Source organism: Carassius gibelio, chromosome B14 (assembly GCF_023724105.1).
Source record: "Carassius gibelio isolate Cgi1373 ecotype wild population from Czech Republic chromosome B14, carGib1.2-hapl.c, whole genome shotgun sequence".
Classification (NCBI taxonomy): Eukaryota; Metazoa; Chordata; class Actinopteri; order Cypriniformes; family Cyprinidae; genus Carassius; species Carassius gibelio.
Window position 1 is genome coordinate 23,715 of NC_068409.1, and position 23,197 is coordinate 46,911.

Consider the following 23,197-nt stretch of genomic DNA (forward strand, 5'->3'; position numbering starts at 1 on the left):
GTACAAGGCATGCTGTATGAAGATATTTTCGATGAAATCTTAGAGCTTTCTAACTCTACATAGAGTGCAGTATAACTGGAATGTTCCCAGACCCATGCAGAAACATACTGATGTGCTGCGCCTTGTTTACAAGCAGAGGAATGCACACATTTAAACAATGTTCCTACTACATTTCTGGGTCTGGGAATATATAGTTTACATTGCTGTCTATGGAGGCTCAGAAAACTCTCAGATATCATCAAAAATATCTTAATTTGTGTTCGGAAGATGAATGAAAGTCTTACGGGTTTGGAAAGACATGAGTAATCGATGACAGAATTTTCATTTTTGGGTGAACAATTATTTTAATTTTGTTTTTGAAGTTACAAACACTTAATTATGACCTGGAGAAAAAAAGTGATGAAATGAAAACAGGATTTAGTCATGCACCACAGGCTGTTCTTTGTATTTTATAATGGAGAAGGTCATCTTCACACAGTTTTACACAAGCTGTCCCAAATCATCACCAGTGTAGCATATCGTCCGTGGCAGACACTGAGACTTACATAAGATTGAATAACTTTTTTTTTCTCTCTCTTATGGCTACAGTGCCCAGATCCTAGATAGAAAACACAAAAGACCCCATTCTTCTGAGGTTTGGCCGTGTTTGCTTTCATTTTATTCCCAAAAGCCTATTTCTCTGGCCCGTCACTTTAATCACGCTTGTGAATAAACAAAACTGAATCAAAATCAACCTCCAGAACATTCTCTCACCCAAAACACTGATTGCAACCATCAATAGTCCTAGATCTTTGCCGTGGAGCCACATACGAATATTCTAAAAAAAATGTGGTTCTTCCATAAACAGACGCACAGCTTTAATTATGCATTGATTATGTTATATAAAAATGCCAACGCATGTCAAATGATCACTGTGTTGAAAGAATCCATTGGGAAATAAGTTTACTTGTACATAATTTCAACATCTTGATTTGTTGCCACCCTTTCTTGTTAATTATATATCAAGCACTTTTTATAGGCTGGCATATTACTGTCTGGAGAGTCAGGGAGAAGCACTGCTGAAAGTGTGGTTAGCTCACGTCTCAATGCAAGCCTGGTAATTATTACTGCCGTTGTAGTAATTGTTTCCTCTTGTTTTTCTGATTGTTTAATTAGCTTGATGGAGAACACCTGCGTTACAGATCCATAAGGAAAAAAGGCTCAGGTAGACTGTTAAACAGTGGTGGAAATGGAGTAATGGAATGGAATTGACGTTTCAATCATATACCCATGGTACCAAACTGAACCTAACCAAAAGATAAAGACAATCAAAAAGTCATTGAACTTTTGAACAATTAGATTTTGTCCAGGTCTTCACTTGTGCAATGTTTGCCAGCTGTTACTCTTTACTTATCGCATCTCTTCCATGCTTGATTCACCACAAATGCCCTTAAAAAACATATTTTGTACTCTCATATTCTTTTTTTTATTTTGAAATATATATTTAAACCTTCTCATCTTTATTTATGTCTTCTCTAGCACCTTCAGTCATATGGGTGAAGTGAAGCCGTACTGCTGAATTTCATGATTTCTCGTAATAGGCATATTCCCCTGTGTGTATGAGTCAATGTTGCGAAAATATCTCGACTAGAGCGTTGCAAAAATATGCAGATGGACAATCCAGCTGCCGAAAGCATTACTCATCAAAGTGTGTTTCTCTTTTTGTGAGGCGTTTGTGCTACAGCTTGCCACCTGTGCAGACCATAGAACACAATATCAATAAGAGCCCTTGATTTAAAGAGCCAATGAGGTGTTAGTGGACCAATAAAACCCAGTCATTCGTGTGGGTGGAAAAAAAAAATGCTTGTTAATATGTGGGGGAAAATGTTTTTTCCTACTACCTAACAGGGAAAATAGGAACGGCAAGTATTTTTATGGATCTTTATATGAAATATTTTTATTTATATTAAATTATGTATATATTCATTATATGAAGTTTTAATCTCAAATATCTGAAATGTTGAATTTTAGCCCTTTGAGTCCTCATTCATATCCTTTACAGATAAATCACACATTTAATATGACATGTTGTTGTTGTGTTTTTTTTTATAGCAAGTCATGGTATTTTGCACAGCTGTGCTCCACTGTAGGATAAGCTACCTCAAAAATATATAAGCATAATGGAAAACTGGTTACAGATGGTATTCATAAACTAGAAAGTCACTTTAAATAAATAGTCCTGGATTTACCCTTGTATTTCTTCTACTCATTCCTTATTTGGGGAAGAACTTTGCTTAGTTTGCACTCCAGATGAAGTCCAATAAGAGGCTGGCGGGGGATTGTTTACATTTGGAATAAGCAAAACGATATGATTTTTTGTGAAAACTATTGTGGAATCGTTAAGAGATAATTTAAATCATAGCCCAACCATTTGACAGGTTCGAGAGCAGATAGATACAAACGTCTCAGTATGAAGGCCAATCCACAAATGAAAACTGGCTTTCAGGTCTGGGTTTTCTCCGAGCTGTTTATGTGATCCACACATGGTAATGTCTCTGGAACGTTATTGATCCTACAGAAGAGGGAGGTTAAAGAGATCTGCTCTTTCTGACAGCATAAACTGATAAACAGCCTCCAGCCCCACTTCTTCTTTCGTTTTTCATTAAAGTAAGAATGAACTTAACAGAGCAGCTGATGTGAAACGTTCCTGTTGTAAACTACTCTCAGTGCTTACAGTTAAATGGTCCTCTTAATCACTGGAGCACATAATGAGTAATTATGCTGGAATTTTCTTTACAGAAAATTGCTGAGTCATGTCTATACAATTTTTGCAGCTGATTTTAACACATTTATAGCCAATATGTATGCATTGCAAGCCATGATGTTAAGTGTGGAGAAACTAACAATGGTTTGGAGATGTTGGGGATTGAAGGCTAAGCAGTTTTCTGTACTCATTAATCATGCATTATATTATTGACTGTTTGTGTAGTTGCTTGGGAATTAATGCAGAACATCATACATGCTCAGCATGTGCTCTTCATCACTGAGCAACATCACTAGTGCTTTTTACTTCCGTAATAATAAGACCGCATCGGTAGACATATGATCTAATGTGAATGAGTAGCATTAAACAATTGTGATGCTGGGGATTGAACCCAAAACCCTTTATATGCAAAGAATTCACTCTACCAGGACTATTACTATTAACTGTCATTTTAACCATTTGAGGCTTATAAAAGTAATGGTAATTACAACAACAATAAAAAATTATTAATTGTTATTATTGCTCCAAGGAACTGCAAAAATAAATAAATAAATAAATAAAAGAAAAATAATAATAATATTCATTCTTATGAGTGTACCTGTAAAAGGGTTAAGAGGAGAGCGATTAAGTAAAAGAGAATGACACATGGAGAGACAAACTCTGGCCAGGACTGACCTAAGTGCAAAACAGACTGAACGTCTGCTATTCTGTTTTTGACAGGAAGCGCCTCAGGACTCCTCAGGGAAACTTTAAGGTAACAAGCCTGAAAAATCCAGCCATTATGTCGGCAAGTGCCAAAAGCACTGCCCTTCTCACAAATACCAGCTGCCGGCTAAACACATTCATATCAGAGCCAGTGTGCTACTCACAAATACCAGCGGCTGACCGCAAAGGGAAATTAGAAGCACTTTATGTAGACAAATTCTTCTTTCCCTCTCATTATTTAGTAGAAATAAACATGTGAATTAAGGGATCTGTGATAAAATATTTACATTCCACAAAATCCATCAGAGATACATATATAAATAATATTGCACGATGTGGGTTCACAGCAACAGATTCCAAATGCAAATGGCACACTTAGAATCATCTCCAGACCTTTTACCTGATTAATCGATGTAGAAATAATGAAGCAATAGCCCACATCTGTCCATGAAATGGCTTTTGAGTCAACTGTCCACTTACTTCTGGTCCCTTGAAAAAGAGGGGAGGTACAAATTAAAGAGCAGTAATACCTTAACCTTACCTCTAAACTGCGTTGAGAATACCCTTCAAATAATTTGTTAAAGTGTCACTTTAAATCCATATTCATTATATAACTTTAACTTTAATATGTTTTTGTCAATAGTTAAAATAATAAAAACTATGTGTCCAAATACACAGTATATGTACCTACTCAAACTGTACATATATAGTCACAGTACTAAATTGCCAAATTTGATCTGAAACGTGCATTTCTCAACTAAGTTCTTGTGTGCTGGACGGTTCTATAAAAGCAGCAGCACACTCACTATCATACTTGTGCAGAAGAAGAATAAATATCAGCATGGTTGTGTTTATCTGTGGCCAAACAAGCACAATCTTGCTTATATATACAAAACAGTACATGATACGCAAAATTATCATAGTAAACTGAAAGTAAACTGAAAGAACTAAGGGACAGACATATATTTCATCTACTGGCATAGGTTCATAAATTGTCTGAACCAAAAAATTGAATGAGTTTTAGGCATTTTGAATATCAATTCATATAAGGAAATGGGGTGTCTTATTGTGAGAATGATCCATTTCCTGGTAACAGTAAAAACAGTAAACACCAGTGCAGTATCCGGTTGTATGTGTAGAAGGGAGGTATTGCACAGGAAAACGTGAAAACCAGAAAACAGGGCAGAGGAAAGACTCACAGGTCCCTGTGAGTCGGTTCGATGAGGCTGGGTGGTCACCAACAAAGCAGCCTCTTCTTCTCTACATGGACCATCAATCAAACACGGCGCTCTGATGACTGAGAGCTTGCTCTGAAAAACACAGCTCTTACCACACATGCACTGTGCCCTGACTGACTTCAACATTTCTCACATTTTTATCTTTGAACTGTACATGGCCTCTGCTCCCAGAGGAGTCAACGCAAATACACAAAATAACTGACCCTGCACGTCACCGATGACCCTTCTCTTCTACAGTCATGGGACACACTCCTCCACTGCTTGCAAAGGGAAACATTCCGGAAGCTTCAGGTAAATCCAAACAGAATCTAGGATAAGTCTCAAAAACTGAAGCAAGATAATTACATTAAAAAAGGGATTACATATCTGGCAGAGTTAATTTTTACATTGATGATTGGTTGTAGTCTATAACTACAATTGTTTTGTCTATAACTGAAACTCATATACATTGATGTTTCCTGTGTCCTCTGGTTCCACCCCCAATCCCAAGACATGCGGTTTGTTTTTAAAAAATTTACCAGAATTCTTTTTTTTTTTTTTTTTACTGTCCTTGTCCTGAAAACCTGTACTCCTGAAATAACATAAGTACACTATTATAATACAAAATTGCAAACTCTATATGATTTAGTGAACTATTCACTGCTTCCAAAATTGTGTCTTAAGAGTAGATACTGCATTTGACATTTCATGAGGAACTTACATTGTAAAATGTAAAAAGCATATTTTAAAAGAATGCATATGTGCCGTATGAATATTTTTCAATCCGCCATATTATCAACCTGCCATTGTCGTGACCGGCATCAGTCGTGTCTTTTTTAGAGCATTGCAATGAAATTCACATTCACAACGTGACTTACACATTTGTGCATTCATGTCATGTTGTGCAGAAGCAAGTTATAATATTATGTTAATCTCTGACTTGCCAAAATGTATGTAGATCAGTACGTTACAAGAAGAACCATGAAATGATGACAAAACTGGTTGCAGTCTCACTCTACATCAGCCAATTCCAAACATAAAACTATGTGCAGCATGACCAAATAACGGCCAAGGTGTATTTCAGTCATGCTGTTCGACAGGAGGTAGCAAGAAACATGTAATCATAGAGGCCCATTCTTGAACTAAATTTCCAATATTGAGACATGTCTCAACACCTGCAGCTGTTGAGTGCATATCTGTTTCAGACCTGAGGCGGAGCCAGTGACTAAAAGAACTTGCAGTCATAGTACTTTTTGCATCTGCTTTAACTTTTTGTAGCTTGATCAGGAAGTTTTTCTCCACCAATCTAAATTCAGGTGCACAGTGGTGGCAGGTAGTGCATCTGGTGTTGTTTACAGTCTGTTGAAAAGGGCAGATACTGAAGCGGTGGTGTATTAAAGAGCTGTTTGATAGAAAAGTGCAAGAATTTTATATAAAGAGCAACTGGTTCTCCTAGAGAATTTATGCCATATGACTTACGAAAGACAACAGCTGGGTTCTTTATTGAAGGAACTTTTTTAAGAAGTCTTAAATGGATAATTAAATGGAGTTCTAAAGAAAGTTATGGGAGGAGCTGGTTCATCTAATCATGCCATATATTAAAATTACATTATTGACAAAGCAAAAAAAAAAAAAAGAAAAAAAGAAAAAACACATTTGTGACAATTTTGCAAATTTGCAAAAGGAAAAAAAAAACCTTATTGACTCTCAGACAGTACAAGCATCAAGCATCATGTCTGCTGGAAACCAGACAAATCTCATAACCTACACAGTACCATTTTCCGCGGCAAGGACTGGAGGGACTCATCAGAGTAGAATGAAAGCTCAATACAGCAAAATATAGACACAGCCTTAATGAAAACCTAGTCTAGAGTGTTCAGGACCTCAGACTGGGCATAAGGTTCTCCTTCCAACCGGACAATGACCCTAAGCACAAAGCTGAGACATTGCAAGAGTGGCCTGTGAAAGTGGCTTGTAGATTGTCCCTCAAATGACCCAGCTAGAGCCTTGAGGCTTGAACCCAGTCTAACATTTCTGGAGATCCCTGAAATATCTATCAGCCCCCATTCAACCTGACAGAGCTTGAAAGGTGAAGAACTGAATAGAAGAACTGCAGATCATTTCCAAATGCAGATGTGCAAATTTGTCACATCATACACTTAAAAAAGACTTGAGGCTGTAAAGGTGCTTCAGGTACTGAGTTACGGGTTTGAATACTTATACAATATTTGCAAAGTTGTCACAAATCTGTAAACGGTAAGCAATGTTAATAATATATATCATTCTGGACACCGTTATACACTTTTGACCTTTACCTCACTACGCTCCAGCTCAAGTTGAGCGTTGAATCTTGGACAGCAAACCAAAGCTGTTACCTTCATCATACTTAAGTACTTACACAGCACAGTATGAAGACAATGATCTTCTTTTTTAGTATTATCTGCAAGAAATCTCTCAGCTGGTCTTGATCAGTGATATTTAAAATGGCAAAGAAAGAAAAATAGATTCGTGTTTTTGATGAGAATTGAAAAAAAGGAGAGGAAGGGATTTGTGTATTTTGACTTTTGACTCAGTTGTGGCCCCCTCAGAAAAGCAAAACAAAAAAGAGCAGCGGATGGATAATAATCCTTCTCTCTCTCTCTCAGGGAGTGATTCACTCTATTAAAGTCAGCCACAAGTGCGGTTTCACTGGTAAAGAGCCAAACGGACATGACAGAAACCCACTAGGGTTAAACTCAATTCATCACCAGCAGGGATTTTAGTCATAGTGCAGTCGTTCTAGTTTACATGTAATGAGGACAAAATGATCCTCACACTCCTTCCATCTCAACCTCCACTAATACTGCAACTCTCAGATAAAAGTCATCTGTATCTAATTTTTCCATTATGTGTGCATAGAAATATTAAGTCATTTTCATCTGCCTCCAGATATTTCATTCGTGGGGCTTGAAGCATTTGGTTCTCATTTGGGGCTGAGACTGCAATTTGGGGCACAGTTTCGTCTCCATGCCGATACGGTTGTTGATGTTGGTGTGTGGCCCATGGGTGCCATTGCATTATTTCGCGAGTGTGGTTGCAAAGTCTGGGGTTGACTGTGTTTTGAATGATAACACGATTTATACACAGCTTTCACAGATAAGAGCAATTACACAAAAAAAAAGAATAAAGAAAGTCTTGTTTCATTCTTTTGTGGGGGTTTTTTTTCCGTCATTTATTTATTTATTTATTTATTTAGCACTCATATGACCCTGTTGTTTAGTTTTTCTGGTAACACTTTACAAAAAAAAAAAAAAGAAGAAGTTCAAACTGGGTTGACTTTCCTCTGTGGAACACAGGAGATGATATTTTTAATAATATTTCAACTGCATATTATGAAAGTTTCCTGAATTCACAAGTCACTTGAATCACATCAGCTTTAATCTGTTCAAAGTGATTGTGAATTAATTTCACAGAGCGATTGTGATTTATTTATATTAGGTTTTGGATCCCACTGACTTTCATTATATGGACAACAACAGTTAAAACGGTCTTCAAAATATCTTATTTTATGTTCTGTAGAACAAAGAAACACAACTATACAATTAGAAATTCTAGGCCTCAATAATATATTATCTACAGTATGTAGAAAATATTAACCCAGATTAACAAATGCTCTAAAGTATTATTCATGATCAGTCCCTGATACCTAAAGAATTAACTGTTAACACACTTAATGTTACTGTAATATATATATATATTTTTTAAGAAGACCAATACAGAGTTTCTGTACATTGGCAAACACAAATGTGTGGGTGCCAATCTGAATAAAGTCATATGTTATATGTATGCATATGTAAACATACATTCATAGACTTATGCATTACTTAAGAATACACACATGCACTATTACAGTATGCGTGGATGTGTGTATTTGAGTGGTGGTTTTTGTTGGCATGCAATCATGACAGAGCAGTTTCATTATATGTGGTATAATTTTATGGCTATGGATTTCAGCGCTGGAGACTCTCCAGTGTTTCCAGCCATAAATACTGAGCCCTCCCACCCTCTTTAGCTAAATATACAGCAACCCCAGTGCTGTCATCAAAATAGAGTTGGCGACTCAGCAAAGTTAAATGCTTTTTATTGATACTGGCAGCCATATTTAATGCTGTATATTTAATCCCTCATGTGGCTAATTGGCCAGCTGTTGGGGTGGGACTATACTGAGACCCGACCCCACAAATGTGAAGATTTCACCCTGTGGAAAAGGTTTGCCAATGAAACAGAATCTCAGGTGCAGGTGTCATATTATATTCATGTCTTTATTAGACAGCAATCTCAGAAAATACTTGTGCCTACTTAAAAGTCATCAAAACTTACCAATTGCCTGAAAAATCAGTTAATTTAATATCATGTAGGCTATGTAAAATGTTATGTACCTACTATTTGTATGTCTGACATAAAAATGTTATAAGCAGTTTGGAGTGTAGAGTTTAGACAAGGGCCAATAACATAGTTAGGTGTTCAATATAAAGCATGTAGTATTTTAGGCCCTTGCTTCAGGGACTAAAACATCCCGGACGAGCCCCCAGTTTTATGTCTTTATATAGTGTATTATTTATATTCCACTTTATATATTCCACTTGACTATTTTAAGTGGTTAAACGGTGAGTATCAACAATGGGCCTCATCCTCAGCCTCAACCCTTCTCTTCACATCACCTAAACCCAATATAAACTCTACGACCTACATTGAGTCATTGTTGATTACGTCTCAAAGCCTGTTCCATGTTAAGTGAATCAAGTCTATTTTTTTCTGCAACCTATTGTGATGTGGTCATCATGATCTCAAACTGGAAAAAAATAAAGTCGATAACCAATTTGACGAATGACATTACAAGTAATATTATTCTGGAAAACTATTTTATGGAAACGTCCCATAAATGACACAGTCAGTCGATCATGCAGGCTGACAGTCTGGGCTCTTCCTGAGAAGGTGATGTCATATGTTCATTGCCCCATGCTGGACAGTGTTGGCCAGTTTGAAAATGATGTCACCACTTCACGATTCTCTTAGACCTGTAAAATATTGTTGTTACAATATATATTATTATTACTTTATACATTTATTTTTTTATTAACTCTGATGCTGTCCAGTCAAATTTTGGCAAAGGCCATGTCTAGGTTAAAGTCAGTAAATATTGTATATGTCGGTGTAAATATATATGCTATATGCACATTATGCTCATGTGGTTTGGGTGCCAGATCTCCACATGGTGTACATCAAGCAATGAACTCATTGTCGAACAGCATGGTGACTAAACAGTCCGAGCAGAGGATAACAGTGCTTTATAGAGCACTGGAAACAGAAGAAAAAAAACTGGTAAAAAAATAAATAAATGAATATATATATATATATATATATATATATTTTTTTTTTTATAGAACTATTTTAAGTAATGTCCTGGTTGACACTCTCCATTAGTGGACACAATGTGTGGCTTGGTTTATACTTTTAAATGAGCACAAGAACACACTCCCGAAAGATTACAAGAATTTATTTGGTATATACAGAGCATACATAAAGCATGCATATTTACAGCATATTGTATTTACAAACACTAGACTGTAGTTTCACATACCATCGGAGGAACTAAACAAAAAAAATGGTCACAAATAGTATATAGTTTCAGAGCAAGACGGTCTGGATAATCTGAGGTCTAATTCTGAAAGGTTCACATTTACAACTTTCAGATTTTCCCCTTTTGTCGGAAAGTCTGATGACTGACGCCGAGTGAACTGTCAAATCTGTGAAAGAAAACTTTTGATGCGATATATTTTACGTAACATCAAGCTCTACACAATATGTACAGTAAAATATTCTTGACGACAAGACAATGAAACCATTTACACACAAATGAGGTAGATAACAAACAGAAAGACAGCACAATCTATTTCACGCCACGGAGTCAAACACAGTGGTTTGAACTTCAATTTTAAAATAAAGAGTTTATCATGATACAGAGTGTTTACTGGAATGGAAAAAAACAAAAACCTTTTGATAAATAAAACCAATAAGGCCTTTGTTAACTCTACAGCCATTAAATGACCCTTGATAACACCTAGCAGAGATTCAAACTCTGTTAGACATGACAGCATTGTTTTAAACATTCCCAAAAGACACAAGACAAGGACTAGGCATATACACTCATCCATTTAAACCCACAAACATGGATATATAGAGCTTACAGTGTGACCAAACACACACCCAACAGATCTTTAAATGGCGAAGAGCTTAAAAGAGAGATAAAAACATTTGCATCATCAAAATCTATTTTATATTCCAAATATTATAGTGTTCTCATATAAAAGATAGTTGTAAAAATATATATCTATAATAAGACATCGTATTATTAGGTCAGGAAAATATCCGTGAATGCAGATCACTTCAGCATTATGGACTATGTTTAGATTTAGAGAAAACACGTTGACATTATATAGAAATATGCCCACAAAAATTCACAGTATGCAGATAGAATTATAGGGTGGCTCTATATATATATCTCTAGAAAAATATAACTTTATACACAAATAAATGTTTCATCTCTTTCCTCTTACAGGAGACATTTATACAAGTTTACAATGGAATTAAGGCTTAAAATAAAGTACATTCTATAGGTACAGTCTGTAGCAAGCAACACACACACAAAAAAGCAACATTAGATAGTAAAAACAAACGACTAGATGCAGCCATTTTTACATCAGTGGCTATATACTGTGCCTAGAGCTAAGCAAACACCACTTCCCTTCTTGTCTCATTTTATCTCATAATGTATAAACTCAAAGGTAAGGCACTTATAATGTTATGACATTCATGTAAAGTTTTGACGGTGGGATTACTCTGGCTTTGCATTCATACATTTCTTGCACTTTACAAGTGTATCTGTATGCATGTTCTACACAAAATCCCAAACTGAACTTACTTCAGAAATAATGTTTTTATTTATTTATTTTATTTTTTTGAGAAATGTTGATTTTGTGTTCACTTTAGTGGTAGGTTAGTACCTAAACATACACACCACTGTGACTGCTGTAACATTAAAAGACAGGAAAGTAATTGTCCATTCTTTGGCATTAGATTATGTACATCTTTTGTGTCTATGCACATCAACTCCTTCTCAACAAACGCTCATTTAGATATATCAAAACATTACAGTCTGCTGTTTGTTAATCATTACTTTTTATACTAATGTTGAATAACAATGCCCAGCATATAAAATCTATAAGTCCATTTTTAGTCATACAATGCTTATTATTATTCTTATCATCTGCAATTATCTATACATCAGAATTTGGGTGGAAAAAACTATTATACCACTATACTACTACTTCTTATCATCTTGCGACTATCTTTTAAAAGGCTGATTCTGGGAAAGCGCTTGTGCATGTATATCTGTAAATTAATTCATATTTGCCTTTATGATTAAATCTATAATTTTAAAATTATGTTTTAAATGGTTTATAATCTTCTGATAAATATCTGGCTTTAGTTACAGCTTTTCATGGAGTTATTTCCACTTTAAATCTATGCATTTCATACAATATTCACAGAATATACATTATTTTACAATATACATTGAAAATGCCTCTGACAAAGGCTTTTACACCCTTCACTCATAGCGTCTGGATCCTGAAGACCAGTCAGAATTACATAGAATTAAATGATTGGCATTTGGGTATTCAAGAAATTAGATAATGAATAGTTTATAGTGATACTGGCCTATTTATTAGAGATGTCTCAAATATGCATGCTTGATTAGGCAAAGCACTGATCTTTGTTTTGGTGAAGACTGAGCCTTTGCGTAACCTCGCAGAGTAATAACGGTCCGTCAAGACTGACTTCATGCAATAATGACTGGTGTAAACAGCCTTTGTTATTTTCACACTGATCTTAACCATATAAGGCAAAACTCTTGGATCTTGATTATTTAGTTATTTCCCTCACCTCTTTTTTCAGCTGTTTGGATATTGAGCCTAAACAGCTCCAAATAATGAAAATAATAAGGCCTCGGGTTATGCTACGAAACACAGACTCTTCCATACAGTGCCGATGGAAGCATCATCAGCCAAGCTGCTCTATGCATTACTGCTGCTTGAACACGGTGTGCTCTGTGTGCTGCCGATGCTGTGAGCCGCGCTGCTGTTCTCAGACACCGGCTGGGACTTTGGCACCTGCTGCTTTGTTGCTGTGCCACCTGAAGAGGGAGATGGATAAAGAAGATGTTTAAAAGAGGCTTACAGAGACACGTAGAAAAAGACAGTGTTCAGATTCATGAAGAAAACAATGACTCGCAGTAAATGGGACTTTCTTTGATTCAGATATCTCAGAAAGACAGAAACTGTTAAGCCCTGAAAGCATAGTAACCCTTTCAGACGTAGACAGCATTTATGATTGTTTTGTGCGTGTGCTTGTTCAGTTTTTTTGCATTAAGTGGTTTTGTTGGTGCACTTGGGAGTATATTCATTTTGTGCACTTCAGAATAGCTTCAGTAGCAGCAGACTGGAAAGTTTGTGACAGATGACAATGTTTGATATGTACAGTATCACCATATGACCATCTTTACTGTTAAAAATAAAGGTTCTTTCTGGTGTTTCTGCAGTGTTTCAGAAATGAACTCCGTCTACACTACACAACCTAAAATGCATGTCACATGACCATTCATGCAGGTACAGCCATAGATATGAATAGGTAGATTCCCTATTATTTAGATTGCGGATGTGTCTATGTGCTTGGAGCGATCGGATGGGGAATCTACCTATATATCTATGGCTACAACAATGTGCATGATGTTATTGTTTACACGGTCATCAAGGATACGCAGAGCGAATGTGGGAACCCAAACCATCATTTTCAAAAGTCTACGTTTTGGTCCGTTAACACTAAAACGCAACCCCAGAGTTTTCAAACTAAAACTGGGTCTGCAAAAAGTCTCTATTTTCGAGGGTCGAAAATGCCAGAGTAGTGTAAACAATAGGCGTAACCGTATCAAAAGTTATGCGTTTTAAAACGAAAACGCTCTAGTGTAAACGGAGCCTGAGAATTTTCTTTTTTAAGAGCTGCTCACTGAAGGATTCTTTGGGGAACCCAAAACTCTCATATTTTAAATATTTTATTTATAATATTTATATTTTAAATAATTTAACACTGATATTATTGTTTTTAGTTATACTTTTAGTATTTATTTAAATGTATTGCACCACCTGACATTACAAGGAACAACAAACATTCATCCCAATGCCTTAACACATACACACACACACAAAACTGCCTTTATGGATACAACAGCTAGTCACTGGGGCGGTATCCTCAAAGAAGATACATTTATACCTTCTTTACCACTAAAGGGCACATATTAGTACCTCAGAGTAGTCACACAACCCTTAAGGTAGTAATATGTACTCTTATGGTGCTATTATAAACCTTCTTGGGGTAAAGAAGGTACAAAGGTGTCCTTTGATGGTACTGCCACAGTGACAAGCTATTTTTGCACATTTTTCTGAGAGTGTATGCAGTTTTATTATTATAATCTATATAGTAGTTTAATACTAACAAACTTACATTAACTTTCATTTACACTTATAAAAGTATAAATACAGCACTGGCTCATTTCCACATGGTCACATATCTTTCTTTTCACATATCAAACAAAACACCGTCAACAGTTCTCTCGTCATCTTTTGTTTAAATTACCACTGGACTTGAATTGCTTTCCCTAAAGGAAACGTGCTTTGCTGTATTTGAATTTGGCCAAAAAAGGCATCTAGGGAGGGTTGTATACTCCGTTTTGGAACAAGACTTAACGTCTGTCTCATTCCTCTCTCTTTGTCTTCACTGATTATTGTTCTAGATGGATATAAACATTCCTCTATCAGAGGCCTCAACTCTGAAGCAGAGCGGCAAGGAAGAATGCATGCAATTCATCTTGTAGAGAGCTTGCGCCTGACAGAGGGTTGAACAGTTTTAATCAAATTCCAGGTTTGCTTCACATACTTGCCATTCGACTAAAACACCGATATTAATAAGCACTCCGCTCTCCTACACTACATTCATCTTAAATCTCTGTAAAAACGTCTGTAGATGAATTCCACCAGCCCACTATTGTAAATTGGAAGTGTGTTTATATGCATGTGTGTTTCTCTTCTCAGCTCAACTGGACGTGCGTCTGCTTCCCTGTTTAAGGCCCCTCTGCTGCTAATATGTGCCAGAGATGTGCTGCCAAGAGCTCCAGCTAAAAACAGCCTATTTCCTCATCCAGCGCTGTGTACTAAACTCAGAGGCTTATCTGCCTCAGTCAACCTCTCTTTTATGACCAATCATCTCGCAAACATACACAGTGACAGCGCGAGGACTGACAACATATGTTGGTTGTATAATTATATGAAACACTATCCCAAACAGAGATGCATTTTGGCGTATGTGTGAGAAAGAGTTTGATGGCAGCTTGTTGACCTCTTCCACTCGACCGTGTCATTTCATTGTGTAACTCCTACTCTGTGTGCACAGGGGCAACGTCCTTAACCTATCAGTGTGATCTACGACAGGGATGGTGACAGGATTACAAGGAGCTGTTTTCTAACAGACTCCTGCAACATTCCACACACTGCTTGCCCTAAAATAGAAGCACATCTAATGTATGTTTTACTCTTTACTCTTAATCTTATATTCATTCCACAATAGACTTTTAGTGTAAAAGAGTGAAGGACATGCATTAAGTGTGAATTTAATGTTTTACTATACTATACCAGTGTTGTTTCTTTTAAGTGTAATTAATATTAAATTAATAGACAAATTTAAACTTTTAAATAAAATAAAATCAGTTCTAAAAAAAAAAAAGTACTAAAGCTAAAACTGAAACATCAATAACTATTAACAATGACAAAACCACATAACAAAATAAAAAAGACAATTGAAAATATGAAAATAAAAGCTATTTCAAAATATTAATAAATAGCATAATACAATATAGATCTTACTAGAAAAGCACTGTACTATGCTACACTAGGGGTTTGCAAACTGAAGTCTGGTTGAACCCCAGAAGCAGCAAGAAGGAACCAAGGTTTCTTCTATAAAAAATAAAAATAAATGTGAAATGAATTTTTAAATACATTTAGAATTACTTCAATGGTTAGAAGAAATATGCTATTAATTAACAAAATTTGAGTAAATTATTTCCATATAATATTTGAATCACATTTTGGCTTAAGTACAATGAAAATACAAAAGCCCATATTTCATTTTTTCATATTCATCATATCTCAATTAGGGGTTCTTGGCAAAAAAAAAGTCTGTAACCCTTGTACTGCACTACACCGCATAACATGGACTATTATTTGTCTTTGAGAAAGCCAAAGTAAAAAGGAAAAACAGATGATAATTCTGCAGGTCTAACTGTCAGAGAGGAGGAGGATTTTGCCTTTCATTTTTTGCCATTTTCTTGCACCTCCGTGCTTTCAAATTTTTCATCTTTTAGCATTTTTTTTCATCTGACACGAGTCAATAATTTAGGCTTTTCCAAACACGAAAAGCACTTGGGGTTAACGTCAGTATCAAAAATGATTCCATATAGGGCTATTTTAGTATGATTGAATACTTTACAATACCATAGTTTAATAGGCTTTTGGCTTGTATTAAGTAATCAATGCCATGATGAAAAACACATGGCTGGAATCATTAAAGCTTACGCCACAACTACAGTTTTTTTTTTTTTTTTTTCATTTCCACATTTTAAAACTGTTTCTGATAATAAAAATCAAGGTTTTTACCTTAAATGAACTTAAAGGTTAGTCAAATTCAGAAGTGTCACCCTGATCTGAGATGCCAGTATAAACAGGCACACAATAATAAACTCATTCTCTGGGGCTACTTGATATGAGCTCTTCAGTCACTTTTAACAACAGTGAGCAGAAACACAGCTGGATAATGTCATCCCAACTGACTACCACAGGCAATATTAATATAAATTACACTGATTTATGTTTTTGAAAAAAAAAAAAAAACCTGGAATAAAAATGAAAGCTAATAAAAGCTAAACATGACTCCTTTTATGTCAAGACACGGATATATCCAAGATATACATGTTCTAAAAACCCCAAAAAGATGAAATCCAGAATGGCTTTGATCCTCAGTCAACATACTGATACTCATCGGCCTACACAACTACAGATTCTGGAACAGTGACTCCTTTCAATCATGTGCCATGAAACGGTAGCAAGTCAACGGCTCTGAGGACAGAAAGCAGTGACCGGACTAGCTGGAATGCAAAAGGATGGAAATGGGAGCTAAGAAAGTGCATGCGCTTCCTCTGGACGGTCAACAGAGGTCGAAGGCCTGGCGACGACAGGGCAATGCAGGGAGGAGGGGCGGGTGATCTTGGCATTCAGTGGGAGGATTGTATATGTATTTTCCTGTGAGGCCTGGAGACACCCTAACAGCAGAGAGGGGGAATTCCAGTCCCCTTCGGGCTATTGTACCCAAAATACTGCCGACCATCCAGCAGTCCCCCCCAATGCCTGAAAGAACGGAAAAGACAGATGCGCTTCTGCTGACGAACGGGATATATTTACAAGCTTGGAGTCAATATGTTATTGTTAACATATCGCTGCTGCTAAGAGAACTGGCAAGCCCTTCCGATTATCAAAAAGGAGCATGTTTCCTTTCTTATTTTGACAATATGATAAATGACCATGCATAACTCTAAGTACTTATTAGTGGGATGCAGGGAATGGGAATGAAGGTCAAGGCTGTGAAGTTAATTTGCAGTATTTTCTCACCTGTATGTGAGTAGATGAACCATAGAGCTCCAGTCAGAAGGGCTCCAATCACAAAGGCAGCAAAAGCGATGCCCACCACAGTTGGGGTGTCCAGGAAATATATAATGCCTGAAAGAAAAACGTTAATAAACGTATTAAATAATGTCTGTTAAGCATGTAGTGGTTAACATTTCTCACTCTGCGGTCGAGGTTTCAGTACAGGTTTCTTTTTACAGCTTGGTGAACATATGGTTATTTTATTTTTTACAAAACATTTGACTTCTAGTGTCTGTTTTTTATCTCAGGATAGCGTGCATGATATGGTTCATGATGTTTAAATGCTGTGTGGTGTAAGTGTTTGGTGGCCATGTGCTGTATAAAGTAATAGCATATGCTTTGTATGGGCTTCGCATTGGCATCCGTGAGCAAGCCAAGCATCTCCTTGGACTCGCGCCACAAACTGAATGACTTTCAGAGCTCTAATTAGCTCTAATGATCACTGATCATCACACAGCACAATAGACCCTGTGTGGCCGCCAGCTTCATAGCCTGTCTGGTCCAGTGCCAAAATCCCATGCACAATGGAGGCTATTCTCAGAAAGAGTACCTTCAAATTTTTATCTCCTTTGACAGATTGATGACAGACTATCGCTGGAGCGCTATGTAACAGCTCCCACCTCATGCTTTACCCTTTACCCTGAATCCCCATCAGAACCGTCCCTTATATCTCATCTGTGGAGGGCAACTTAAAAACATAAAGCCTGCCATTAACATAACTGTCTATATATGTGACCCTGGACCACAAAACCAGTCCTAAGTGTAAATGTTTCGAAAATTTAGGTTTATATAACATCTGAAAGCTGAATAAATAAGCGTTCCGTTGATGTATGGTTTGTTAGGGTCGGACAATATTTGGCTGATATACAACTATTTGAAAATCTGGAATCTGAGGTTGCAAAAAAAATCAAAATATTGAGAAAATCGCCCTTAAAGTTGTCCAGATGAATTCTTAGCAATGCATATTACTAATCAAAAATTAAGTTTCTTCATGGGAACATGGTCTTTACTTAATATCCTAATGATTTTTGGCATAATATAATTTTTTATAAAATGTATACATACAACGATTTTTTGGCTACTGCTAAAAATATACTCCAGCGACTTGGTCCAGGGTCACATATGTGTTTTTGAGGCCTGGGTAAAGAGGGGGAATTAAAATGTTTTAGGAAGATCGTTTTTTATTGTTCTAAAATTTTACCTTCCCTAAATTTTATAAAGCATGAAAAATGCCTTTAATACACTGAAAAGTGGATTCCACTGATTTTCCTAATACTGTCTTTTGTGTTTCAAATTCATACCGGTTAGGAATGCAAATGATAACAGAATTTTACATTTTGGGTGAACTATCCCTTTAAGCAGGGCATAAAATCAATAATAAAAGTAGAATCCCAGCATGTACAGTATTTATGGCTTACAAGAGGAAGCAAAACAGAACAGAGAACAAAAGCTTGTATGTTTAGATGATTGCTGGGAGAAGCTATGTCAGCTCAAAGTTCAGAGCCAGGGATGTGGTTTACTCTGCCATTGCCATAAGTTTGGCTGAGCTTCTCCACCCACAATCCCTGTGAAGTATCTCAGAGGGAAGTAAATGAACTAGCCCTAATGAGCTGGACAACATTTCTATGTAGTCACCACCGCCCAAGATCTCATCCCCAGTGTCAGAATGAATTTGTGCTGTTCTTTACTTCGCCCTCTTTAGGGCTAGCTGGGTTTTAGAAAGGAAGTAAACTTGAGCGCAAGAACAATAAGCTTCTGTGTATTTTTTGGACAAAGATGGGACAAACTTCAACAAGATGATGTGTTTGATTGATTCAGCAGTATACAGCACAGAAGATCTTGAAGTAAAAATCATTTTATTCATAGAAAAATACTGTTTTAGCAAAAACATAAATCTATGAAGTCAGTTGTTAGGTAGTGGTACAGTATATAATTTCATAGAAGCCACAAGTTACCATGGAAGTTGGAATCCAATAACACAGACAGTCCAAAAAATAATTCCTGAATATGTCATTCACAACGCTTCACAGAATGAGGAGTTATTGCCTTATAATAAAGGTGCACAAAGATATAAACCAATTTTTGTCCCAAATCAAGTTTTTCAGTGCCGTTTTATCTCAGACCTGACTGGTTTGGTTTAACACTTCAATTTTGTTGATAAACATTCTTTTTTCATAAGTTTTGGAAAACTCTACACAACTTGATGTTTTTTTCCCCTAAGTTGCTTTTTGTAGGAGTCAGTGCTAGTCCCAAAAGTCAGAACCAGTCTGCAGATTTTGAGCTGTCAGATTTGACAGATTTCACTGACAACTGTGTAGTGTGTAATGGCCAAAGCCTGACTGACTCAACTTGTCCAGCTGGAGGATATCAAATATGTTGATATGTTGATTTTGGATTTGTCATGTGTCTCCTAGAAAAGTCGGTCATGTCCACAATCACTTTAAAACTGACCTAAACTTGATTAGCAGCACATCAAATTAAAATTAAGACATTTACAACCATCCAATTTAACCATCTAAACCTAAGGGTAGGAAATTATAGTTTTCTGCTCATAAATCTTTTCGGATGGCAACGTTTTGTTCTGCTGTGTTTTTCACAATGCATGGCACTCCCACAAACTGCCCTCTTTGATTTGTAGATTAAGCCAAATACTTTGGGATCCAGTCCAGAGCGGCGCTTTGAGTCTTTTTGAGAGTTTGCTTTCCTGCCATGTCTGTACAAGAGTCGTCTTTGTGTTCAAAATGAGACCCAAAGCCTGTTTTCATTACTTTTATGCCATATCTGTGTTTAACTAATCCATACCGGAGAAAATAAGCCTGACGTTGGTAACATACACAAGCCTGTTTATGAAGAATGAGCCCACATTGGATTCATACTGAATTCACATACAATCTGGATTCTCTCCCCATTTCGCAGGTATGTGTCATCTACTTTCTACTGAACTGATTTTTGATTTTTTTTCCACTCGGATACAACTAAACCTACATAAGTCTTGACTTGAGCCAATAAAATCCCAGCTTGCATCCTACAGGAGTGGCAATCATTTCCCTAACCAGGTGTGACTAATAGACACATGCTCCATTTGCTACAAGCAGCACAGCAACATTGTGTTATTAAACTGGAATGATTTTCATTAAGGCTGCAAGTCAGTAAAGTTGAATCACTATAACCACAATAGGTACAATAATGCTAAGAGGATGCAGGGAAGAGAACAAATCAGTCATGGTCAAATTGAGTTTCTTTGTGAAACATTTAGGCACCACCCTGCGGACATCTAGTACGCTACACAATCTATCTATGACAAATTCACTCTGCCTTAAAGGATACTGCAGGTATGCAGTGCATAAGAGCTCTTTTCTTCATCACGGTAATGTTTTTTTTCTTCTTATCCTCCTCTATTCCTCATGTATAGGAACATCTTATCCTCCCCTATTCCTCTCTCTCTGTATGGGAAATGGAGGCCTTAAAGAATGTTTAAGTGAAAACAAATGCTATCCAGAATTGGAAAGCTGGTCTTTTCCCTCTCCTCTGATGTATCTATGAGTCCCTTGTCCCACATCTCTAATGAACCACATTCTGTATACTCTCAAACCAAACCACATTGAATACACACACACACACACATGCAAATACACACATACTCAACACTGCCACGTATTAAAAGACTCCAGATGGGAGTAATGCGCCACAAAGCAAGACAAGGCCTGTGATCTGTGTGACTGACAATTATACAACTTCAGACACACATTCTCCCATGATCCTTCATATATGCTATGTTCTTCTACAACACTGAAATGACTGGAGTGTTCATCTCATGCGAATGCTTTGAAACATATATTCTGATTTTAATATTGATTTTTGTGGATTTTTTTATTAGAATACATATATTTTTTATGCAGTATTTACCTGGAAGTGGTGGACCAGGTGGTTCCACAGGTACATTAACAGTGACAGGCGCGTTGTCAGAGACGACCACAATTGGCTTGGTGATGGTCTTCATCGTGCGCATCATCATGAGGAGGATGTTTTCTACACTAAGGGAAGTGCAGGCTTCATCTGGTAGCATACACTACAAAGAGAGAAGCAGAAACGTTAGAACAAGATCCAGGTGTAATCTTTGGCATATGGGCTCCACAATTCTCAGAGAACATCATGAACCCCACTCAAGAGATAAAAGAGCTCACTATAATAAACAGGCTGCATGTCCTTTATTATGAGCAGAGGCCAGATTTAGGAATCTGCTGCAGTTTGGCAAAAAAAAAAAAAACACAGTTACATGTGTGTTTGTGTGTGTCTATATATATATATATATATATATTAGTGCTGTCAATCGATTAAAAAAAATTAACTAATTAATCGCACAATTTTTTAAAATTAATCGCGATTAATCGCGATTAATCGCAATTAAAAGACTGAAACTTTTTGGATATGTAAATGTAAAATGTAAATAATTAATGTAAACTCAAGACAAAGAAACTATTTAAATTCAAAATATGATTGTTTATTGGAATTTTTGTTTAACTTGTAACACAGATTTTCTCATGTAAACAACATACCTGCAATAAACCATCAATATCCTCCAAATTAACTGTTGGCTTGAAAGCCATATTTATTACAGAAATAAAAACACAGGCATGTAAGTACCATTTGAATTTCAAAACAATCAATGCCAATAAAAAACAAAAATGATTTCCATGTTGAATTCTAAGTGGACTGCAAAAAAATTCCAAAGTATAGTCATTGCCAGTGCTTTAAGTGGGCCGGTATGCACCAGTACTCAGTACCGCCACCTCCAAATATAGCTCTTGAGCGTATTGCCACCTCTCCGTGCGCCCAGAACGTGCTTGTAGCGTACCGGTACGCTCATTTGGACATCTGTTTTAATAGAGGTTTTAATCTTTTACCTGCACTGCCGATTTTCAGAGCGCCCTTCACAATGCAAGCTTCCTAATTCATCCCACCCAGAGCAGAAACTACATTACCCATTCACCCTTAAATAATACAAGTGAATAGCGAATGTGTCGCTTTTCCCACTGTTAAGTGTCAACAACTCAACGTGGCCGGAGAAGGTGTGTGAAACTCGTTGTGAGTTATACTAAAGCAAAATCTTGAGTATTTATTGTCTGATAAACATTAAAAACTGTCTGCGGAGGTTCAGTCGTCCTGCAGCCCCCGCTGGCTGCTCATTGGCTGCAGCATCTTTTTTCTAAGTTCTAAAAAAATACCGTAGACGGCAAGGCACAAATTTAGATATTCATTTATCTAATTAATCTATAGCCTATGCACAAAGACAATATGATCTTTTTGTCCCCTTTTTGTTTTAAAGCTTGATGAAGAGAGAGAGCGCAAGTTGCTGCAGCTGCGAGGAGGACAGTGATGCACGCGTACAGGAGTGATTGACAGTTCGCGGCACTGTGTACAAAAAATACTCCGCTACACAATTATTTCGTTATTTTCGTTTAAGCTTATTAACGTTAGCGTTACAGAAAGGTCTGATTTACGCACTGTTACAGTCATACAGTCATAATGTTTCTTGTGGCAGACTGAAGAGTAATCCGGCAGAGTTTTATACTGAAACTTTCCGTCTAAAAGTCCTTCCTTGGTCTTATCCATATTTCTTTGCACGTTGAACACACATAGGCCACAACTGGAAATAAAAAAAACTGCAACCGCGTTAATTGCGTTAT

At 36.7% G+C, this 23,197-nt stretch overlaps 1 protein-coding gene across 1 annotated transcript; it reads right to left on the reverse strand.

The window, feature by feature from the left end:
* Positions 1–10,185: 10,185 nt before the first annotated feature.
* On the reverse strand, positions 10,186–21,636 carry LOC127971794 (transforming growth factor beta receptor type 3-like). The gene is made up of 3 exons (XM_052575021.1): positions 21,417–21,636; positions 17,475–17,582; positions 10,186–12,898 (listed from the first exon to the last, which is right to left on the reverse strand). The coding sequence occupies exons 1-3, from the start codon at positions 21,574–21,576 to the stop codon at positions 12,780–12,782; spliced, it is 387 nt and encodes a 128-aa protein (XP_052430981.1). The 5' UTR covers positions 21,577–21,636; the 3' UTR covers positions 10,186–12,779.
* Between the last annotated feature and the right edge of the window lie 1,561 nt (positions 21,637–23,197).